A 9,885-nucleotide genomic window follows, 5' to 3' on the forward strand; every position below is an offset into this window, starting at 1 on the left:
AGCTCAAAATAACCTCTGGAAACTCAAGCAAACATCCTCAACATCACAGCAACAAAATAGAACCTTTTCTCTCAAAAATCACATATTTGCATAGAAAATTCAAAGCTTTGAACAACCTAACTAATCATGCTTTCAAAACAGTTCATTTAACTTCAATTAACATGCTTTCAACCACATAAATTAACACAAAACCACAGCAGTTAAAGCAACTATAAATCATGCAAGAATCATCATATTTTCATCAAAATTTCAATAAAGTTCAAGAGAAAGCCAAAGAAGCTAACCTAGCTTGAGGAATACTTGGCTTTGGATGAGAATCCACTAGGAAAATCAAAGCAAAAATCCCCCCTTTGCACCCACATGCACAGCCGAGAGAGAGAGAGAGGAAAAGAGAGAGAGAGAGAGAGAGTTTGAAAGTTTTTGTAAATTTTCTCTAAGTGTAATGTTTTGTAAAAATAAATAAGTGAATAAAGCCATTTACATATACTCATTTCAGCCAACAATTAATCAAATAAACACTTATTTTCCATTTCACAAAATCACAAAAGACAAAAATACTAATGGGGCAAAAAGACCATTTTGCCCCTCCACCATAAAATCACATAAATCATACTAAAGGGGTATTTTTGGGACATTCTAAATTCCCGGCCATTCCCGACATTCCCAATGTCTAAAACCCGTCCCCAAACTACTAACATACTAAGTTGTGATTTCTACTGAGCCAAACGCCGAGTTCCAAAATACCGGACACCGAAAATGCAAAATATGCAACTACTGAATAACATAACCATGCATTTCTGAATTCCATAAATAACAGTAATAAATTATTTAAATAGCTATAAATAATTTCTTAATTAATCATAAACAACTGCTAATTTCCAAATTAACTAAGCGGGCTTTACATCGTTGCTTACTTTATTATTGCGATAATTTTCAAAGTAAACTTTTGATATCCTATGGATGGGAACATTGCAGGATTTTTGTTATTACTAGATTACATATCAAAATTTTTAGGTTTTAGGGTCTTAGTAAGGGATAGTAATCCTAAGATGATGATGAAGTAAAATACAAGAGTTAAGTTGCTACTAGCCAAGGGGTCTCCCTTTGGCTAGTTATAGTATTTTGGGATCTAGTTTTTCAATTTTTGAGTGTTTTGATCGGATTGATTATTTTCTAATAAAATTTTTTGGTTTTTTGATTTGTTTTCAGTTTATTCATATTCGTTAGCTTTGGTGACGGCTATCAACAATGGGGAGATGTAATTCAACAAGTTAGGAGTGTTGTTTGAAGATGTTATAGCTTTATTGTCTAAATTTCGCTTTTGTCCCCATGTGGCTCGCCCGAGAATTTAATGCGCCCATGGCTTGGCAAACAAAGCATGCTCCGCGGTAGACGATGAGCTATCCCGGTTCGAGGAGGTTCCAACGGCGTGGCGACGTGGGCGTCGTAAATTCATGAGTGATTCTAATCACTTTATCAAAAAAAAAAAAAAAAAAAAAATTTACTGATACACATTCTCTTTCTGTTTTGGCATTTAGAAAAAAAATTTAATTTAATTTTTTATTTATATTCGTGCACGTTATAGTAATTTAAGATATCCTATAAAATTTTAAGAAATTTAGAATAATTTATAATATAGAAAGCAATATTCAAATAATTTATTTTACACACATATAAAATAAAATAGTCACGCGTGCAGCACACTGTTTGAACTCTGTTTTTGGTGTGTTAAATTTTTCCAAATTTCTCAAAATTTTACAGGATGTATTAAATAACTATAATGTACATGACCATTAGAAAAAAATTGATTAAAATATTATTTCAGATACTAAAACAGAAAGAGGTGTATCGGTGCATTTCTTTTAAAGGGGTGCCTTGTAGAATTTTCCTCAAATTTATATATGTTAAGACCAAAAGTTGTATAAATATTATTGGATGATTCTACAATGCACCATTTTAAAAGGAATGTACTAATATACCCTCTATTTATTTCGACATCCAGAAGAATTGTTTAGTCTAATTTTTGAAATAATTTACAATATAGAAAATAATGTTCAAACAGTCTATTATACACGCGTATAAAATAAAATAGTCACATGTGCAATACACTATTTGGACGTAGTTTTTGGCGTGTTAAATTTTTCTGAATTTCTTAAAAACTTTAATTTACATGACCATTAGAAAAAATTTGACTAAGAAATTATTTCGGATACTAAAACCAATAAAGATATATCGGTACATCCCTTTTAAAGAGATACATTATAAAATTTTCCAATATTATTTTATTAGTAATAATATTTTTTTTGTATATTTTGTAATTTGTTAGTGATATACAAATGTAAAATGTGTGTCAAATTTAGTACATGTGACAAATTGTGCTTAATTTAGTAAAAAATAAAGGGTGATTCTACAATGTACTTCCTTAAAAGGGATGTATTGATGCACCCTTTACTTGTTTCCGCATTCAAAAAAAAATTTTAGTCTAATTTTTGTTATATTCATGTACATTATAGCTATTTAAAATATCATACAAAATTTTGAGAAATTTAGAATAATTTATAACATAAAAAATAATATTCAAACAGTCTATTTTACACGCGCATAAATAAAATAGTCACGCGTGCAACACACTATTTGAACGCAGTTTTCGTCGTGTTAAACATTTTTGAATTTTTTTAAATTTTGTAGGATGTCTTAAATAACTATAATTTACATGACTATGAAAAAAAATTGACTAAAAAGTTATTTCGAATACTAAAATATAAAATAGATTGAGATGTATCAGTGCATCTCTGTGTATTATAGAATTTTTTAAAAATAAATTATAATTTATAAGTTAAATTTGCAACAGAAGAACTATTCCAATTTAAATTTATTTATTTATTACTAATTAAGTTAATTGACAACTTTTTTGCGTTTGGAAAAAATAATTGACAACTTTTAATAATTTTTTTTATATATTTTTTTTAATAAAACTAAAACATTTTTAATTATTTTAAAGTTTTTTAAGAGTAAATTAGTCCCAATATATTGAGTACAATTACAAAAATTGAGTTAAATATAATATTGAGTATTTTCCAAAACTAAATTTGACATAATTTTATGTTACAGATGTTCTTATAAAATTTTCCATTAAGAGATGTTTTAGAAAATTGTGTAGTGTTTGTACTATTTTAATTTTATTTATTAAAAATAAAAAAATATTAAAAGGTATTAGTGATATTTACTTATTTTTTAAATATTAATATTAATATAATTAAATATTAAATCTTACATAATTTAATAAAATAATTTTTAAAAAATATCCATATATCTAAAAAAATATTAAGGACTACAGATTTTATTACTAATATCAATCCTCTTAAAAATAATAGAGAAATGCTAAAAGGTACTAGTGGTGTCTAGCACATTCTTATGTGTAAATATCGCTATTGATCTAATTAAGTATCAGGTCCCATATAATTTAATATAATAATTTTTAAAGAATATCATTAGCTAATCGCAATACATTATGTTAAGTATGTGCTAAAAACTAATGTACTTAGTAGCCATGCTCAAAATAATAATAACTTGGTATGGTTTTTATATCATATTTCTTGGGAGTATAACCTTATTGTCTGACAAGGGTATACTACCAACCAAACTATATTTCTCCATGAGATTCAATTTAGTTCCAATGGATTATTTTCTGCTCCCTCTTTATAGTAAAAAAATGTATAGATTTCACATACATATGTATGTATTTTAGTGTAACAGTACACACTGTCAAGAGGTTCTCGTAATGAGATCATCAAAATTTAGAAAATAATAAAAAATGAGAATCCAGGCAAGGAAGGAGGTTTGACCAGTCTTCGTTGAGTGAGTGCAACGTGTTTGTTTTATTGCTGCAATGAGCCTTAAACAAAGCCCAGGAAGGACACTATACAACGTACCACAGTAGAGTCCAATCCCATCAAAGCTGCATCCTCTACTCATTGACTACGGTAGTAATTAAGTCATTAATAAAAAAAGGAAAATGGAAAAATCCACTTCATAATTTGACATTTATAAGAAGAGAACCCCAAAAACCACCGTGGTCCAGCAAGCACGTGATATTTTCCCCTACACTCCTGCTACAGCCACGTGAATCCATGAGAGGTGGTTTGCCAAGCTGGGTTGTTTTTTATGTTTTTGTTTAGTTTATTCTCAAAAAAGTTAATATAATATTTTCGAAAAAGGGTAATGACAGCAACCCAAACCCCCCATTAATTTTCATTTTCTTTATCCAGAAAAAAGAATGGTAAAAGGATACAGCTTTTGCCTCTGTTGTAGCACTTTTTAGTAGCTCCTCAACGTGCTCTCTCTCTCTCTCTCTCGTGGCTTTCAAATACCTCGAAATCAAAATCAATGACTCAATACCCAACCCCACCACATAAATCTGTCCCTCCCTGCCTCACATTTTTCTCTCCACTCTTTCATTTTTTTTTTATTATAAGTTAAAAAAGGCTTAATAATAAGCAATAGTTATTTGACGTACTTTCTGACACCATCCACCACTGTTTTCCATGTCACAAATACGAACCAAGAACACCCAAAACCATAGAGTTTAGCCTTTAGTTAAATTCTATTTCTATTCTATATCTATATAATCTTCTCAAAGAGGGAATAAAATTTGATGCTTTTGATTGAATCTATTATAGTTTTTACCTTAGCTACAGCTCTACAGTTGAACGTCACACCCTTCTTATCTCTCTCATCACACTTGTATTAAATATCTTTCTCTTTCACTGAGTTCAAGAGCTGTGCACTACCTTACAAAACTTGATAACTACATGATATATCTTTAACAGGACTCTTACTATACTGTGTTCTGCCTTTTCTGTAATCTTTCCATTGTTTAAGAGCTGTAAATGCAGCTGGGTTTATCTTTGTTTTCTTATTTCTGATGGGGAAGAAAGGAGGCTCCTCATGGTTGACTGCTGTGAAAAGAGCATTCAGATCTCCTAATAAAGAGGACGATTTAGAAAAGGTCTTGTTTTTATACTCTTTATCTTTCTTTTCGTTGAAAGCCAATATCTTTTGGTTACCACTTATGAACTTACCCTTGCAGATCAGTATATGAAGTTTTCTTTTTTCTTTCTGGGTTTTGTGCAGAAAAGAGAGAAACGACGGTGGATTTTCAGAAAGCCAACAAATCAACAAGAAACAGTGTCACAGCAAAATCAACAGGAACAGAGTAATAATACTACGACGGCCCATGTGTCAGTTTCGAATGATCAGCAAACGCATGCACTTGCTATGGCGGTGGCCACTGCCGAGGCTGCAATGGCCACAGCTCAAGCGGCGGTAGAGGTAGCTCGGCTATCTAGGCCTACTTATCAAGCTAGAGAACATTATGCTGCCACTGTTATACAAACGGCTTTTAGGGGGTATTTGGTAAGTGAATAAATAAATAGATCTAAAAACCTTTGTTTTGGTTTTTAAAATATGGGAAATTGATTTGATTTGTTTTTGTATGGTTTGAAGGCAAGAAGAGCTCTTCGAGCGCTTAAAGGGCTAGTGAAATTGCAGGCTTTGGTGAGGGGTCACAATGTGAGAAAGCAAGCCAAGATGACCCTTAAATGCATGCAAGCTCTGGTTAGAGTTCAGGCTCGGATCCTGGATCAACGCGTGAGGCTCTCCCATGACGGTAGTAGAAAGTCAGCATTCAGTGACACCACTAGCGTTTTTGATTCCCGATACCTTCAAGATATCTCGGACAGAAAATCCATGGTGAGTTATTAAGTTTCGTTTCATTGGAAAACCAACAACATCCTTCTCTTCAACTTCAAGATAAAAGCAGTAAAAAATGTCGTGTTCTGACTGTTCAATACAAACTTAAATGAGCTTTGATTTTTATGGTACCTCTTCTAGTTTTAATCAGTACTTTTCTTCCTTACCTAATGTACCTTTGGCTTTGGCTTTGGCTTTTACTTCTTGTCATGTATCACAGTCGAGAGAGGGAAGTAGTGTTGCAGATGATTGGGACGAACGGCCTCACACAGTTGAGGAAGTAAAAGCCATGTTACAACACAGAAGAGAAGCTGCAATGAAACGTGACAAGAATTCATCCCAGTCCTCATCACAACAGGTTTATTTTTATTTTTTAACTCTCTTTTTCTTCTACTTTTCTCTGTTTCTTTTTTATTCAAATTCCTGGTGCAATTTTTACTAACTGTCAATTGAAAAGGCATGGAGAAATGGTAGAAGCCCTTCAATGGGGAACGAAGACGAGCTTGATGAGAAACCAAAATGGCTAGACCGGTGGATGGCTGCAAAACCATGGGAGACCCGAGCAAGAGCTTCAACTGATCAGAGAGACCCCATAAAGACAGTCGAAATGGATACTTCCCAGCCTTATTCATATTTAGCTCCCAATCTTAGAAGGTCAAATCCCAATTACCACCAACATCAGCAGCAACATCAACAACAACAACAAAGACAAAGACCCAATTCACCTCTCCATAGATCTCACCAAAATCAGCATCATCATTCCCCTGTAACGCCTTCACCATCTAAAACCAGGCCTATTCAAGTCCGATCAGCCAGCCCTCGTTGTGGGAGAGAAGACAAAAGCTTCCACACATCTCAAACACCAAGCTTAAGGTCCAACTACTATTACAATGGCCGAGTTGGATCAACATCAACAAGCACTGCTAGTGGTAATGTTTGCCCGCCAGTGCCAAATTACATGGCTGCAACAGAGTCAGCCAAAGCTCGGGTTCGATCTCAGAGTGCTCCGAGGCAGAGACCTTCGACACCGGAGAGGGAACGGGGAGGTGGGTCTGCGGCGAAAAAAAGGCTTTCTTTCCCAGTTCCGGATCCTTATGGTGGTGGAATGGTGTATGGAGGAGGGGGTTATGGCCATAATAGCTTGAGGAGTCCAAGCTTTAAGAGCGTAATAAGTGGTTCACATTTGGGTGGAGTGGAACAACAGTCTAACTATTCATCTTGTTACACTGAGAGCTTTGGTGGTGAGATATCTCCTTCTTCAACTAGTGATCTAAGAAGATGGCTCAGGTAAAATTAATTAGCTCTGAAAGTTAAGTTAATACGACACTTGTTAGTTTCCACTTTTTCTAATTTATTAGTTTTGTGATTGTGATTTAGTTTGTAGTTTTCTGACCCCACCAAAACGATCGGGTTTATTTAGTCTTTTAGAAAATTGTTGCCTTTTGTGACAGAAACTCACATCTTCACCAATCATTAGTATCATCATTAGTTTTTCTTAAAAGAGAGAAGAACTATAACTATGTATTAGTTTTCACTAATTTTTTTTTTATTTTTAGTTTGAGATTGTGATTAAGATGTAGTTCTCTGACCTTTTAATATATATAAGATTTGTTTTCTTTTGTGAATGATACTCACCTTTGTTATTAACATAATTAAGAATTATTGTTAGCTTTTGTAAAGGCTTTATATCTATTTATCTTATGCCGCTGTTTGAAGCTTTTGGTTGAGACCACCAATGAAAGGACTGACTACACAAGGTCCCCATGATTCTTTCTTGTCACAAAAGTCTCTTTCTTCACAGAAATTCATAATGATAGGGCCACCAACCTTATAGCACAGTGCCATTTAGTAATGGCACTAATAGTGGACCTTATCTGCCTCTGGCCCTCTCTGTCATGTATGAACAGTACATCTCTGTAACTCTAGCTATCTAGATAGCGTACTTGAATGGTAACTACATTTGAGATTAAATGCCCCTTTAAATGTTGTATCCCACTACACTACATCTTTGAATAATTTACTTGAGGAGTTATGGTTTTATATAAGTTAATTTTTAAAGAGAATAATAATAATAATCATGTCATGTGCCTTTAGAACAAGAGTTTTGTGTTCAAGAAGAAAAGTCAACTGAATTTTGCCATAAAGAAAATCCAATAAACAAACACCAAAAGGAAAATTTGTCAATTCTTGATTGTGTTGCGTGTGTAGTCCTTTTGAAGCCCTATACTATTAATGGACCTGCATTTTCCCTTTTTTTCTTTCTAAAGGAGTTATTGGACCTGCTTCAATGATGCAAATGATAAAAGCTGCAGTAAAACATGACAATATAAAAATTTCAAAATATTTTTCATTATTTTGGATATTTAGAGTTTGTTTGTAATTATTTACTCTAGTAATTATTACCTTAAGTACTAGTAATTATATAACATTTTCAAATAGAAGGTTTGTTTGGATAATTACATATATAAATTCATTTGATAAAATAGTTAATTTACAATAAAAATAATATTTTTAGTAATTAATATTTAAAATAAAAAATTTTGTAGAATTGAAAAGTGTAATTGAAATTACTTATTTATTTTCAAGAACTCAATTATGGTGTAATTATATCTAAATCTAATTCCAACCATGATTATCTCTCTATTAATTTTAATTACAAGGGACAAACGTATCAAATTGTACAATTATTTCCGGTTTGTTATAAAATAATATAATATAATATAAAGTAGATGAGAAGAAAGAAGAAAAAGATGAAGAGAGAAAGAGAAAGTGAATGAAAATTTCTGAGTTGTTTATTCTAATGGGGTGAACCCTATTTATACAAATACAAGAGTGAGATATTAAGAAACTAAGAAAAAGGGAAACTAAGAAAAAAATGAATGTTGATTACAATTAATGGTAATAAATAAAAGATTTGGACATCCACATAATTAATAATATTTATAACACTCCCCATTGGATGCCATGCCTTATTAAAAATCTTGCTAAAAACTTGATCAAAGGAAAAAGAGTATAGTGTAAACTAACTCTCCCTCATTTACGCATTTGTGGAGATCTTCTAATCGACGAATTTCGATCTTATCTGCCGTCTTCTCAAATGTTGATGTTGGTAATAACTTTGTGCATAAGTTTGTAAGATTGACACTTGATTGAATATGTTGAACACCAATATGCATTTTCTTGAAGCGTATAAAGAAGAATTTGGAGAAATGTGTTCTAACTCTATCTCCTTTAATGTACCCTCCTTTTAGTTGAGCGATGCAAGCAGTATTATCTTCATAGAGAACTGTTTGTGTTGATACTTCTTTATAGAGTGCAATCCATATGTTTCCCGAATATGCTATGTCAATGATCTCACTCACACACATTTTCTACTTGCTTCATAAAATGTAAGTATGTTAACATGATTTATAGTTGCCTCGTTAAAAACCTTGCCAGAAAAACCCAGTGGGACAAAATCTGAGCTAAGGAAAAAAGAGTACAATATATATATTTCATATTCATAACTATTTGCAAGTTGCCTCGTTAAAAACCTTGCCAGGAAAACCCAGTGGGACAAAACCTGAGCTAAGGGAAAAAGAGTGCAACATGAATATGTCTCCCCCTCATGCACATATGATCTATAATTCTTTTGGTGATAATAGATCTCATAAGATTATTGTTATCACTTTTAAAATATCACCATATATAATCTTTGATCATATATTTTCTATAACTCTTCCAGAGTATGTATGGACTTCTAAATTATAGATGAGGGGTTCGTGGAACATTAATCTTTATCCAACTAATTGTATCATTCATGTGTATATACAATCTTGTTCATACTAAAATTTAACATTTCAAGTAGATATGAACATAACACATTAATGATAATATAAATTTTCGTTTGTGACAATGATGGTACTCCAAGACCATATATTTGTTCCATCTTGTTGTATGATCTTAATTTCCATATCAAATGATCATATATCTATAATTCTTGATACATATGAAGTACTTCAGGACTTCAATACTAATGAACAAACTTTATACATTTAATATTTCTCGATATACAAAAGAAATAAAAGTTTGTTTTGCAATTAATCAAAAAAACTCTTCAAGAGTCTATCACAACGTATAATTTACGTATTTATA

The 9,885-nt window shown here is 32.1% G+C and overlaps 1 protein-coding gene across 1 annotated transcript; it reads left to right on the forward strand.

The window, feature by feature from the left end:
* Window positions 1-4,331: 4,331 nt before the first annotated feature.
* LOC115707224 (protein IQ-DOMAIN 17) lies at window positions 4,332-7,376 on the forward strand. Its single transcript, XM_030635108.2, has 5 exons — window positions 4,332-5,008; window positions 5,134-5,415; window positions 5,506-5,751; window positions 5,972-6,109; window positions 6,209-7,376. The coding sequence occupies exons 1-5, from the start codon at window positions 4,925-4,927 to the stop codon at window positions 7,040-7,042; spliced, it is 1,584 nt and encodes a 527-aa protein (XP_030490968.2). The 5' UTR covers window positions 4,332-4,924; the 3' UTR covers window positions 7,043-7,376.
* Window positions 7,377-9,885: the final 2,509 nt, after the last annotated feature.

Source organism: Cannabis sativa, chromosome 1 (assembly GCF_029168945.1).
Source record: "Cannabis sativa cultivar Pink pepper isolate KNU-18-1 chromosome 1, ASM2916894v1, whole genome shotgun sequence".
NCBI lineage: Eukaryota > Viridiplantae > Streptophyta > Magnoliopsida > Rosales > Cannabaceae > Cannabis > Cannabis sativa.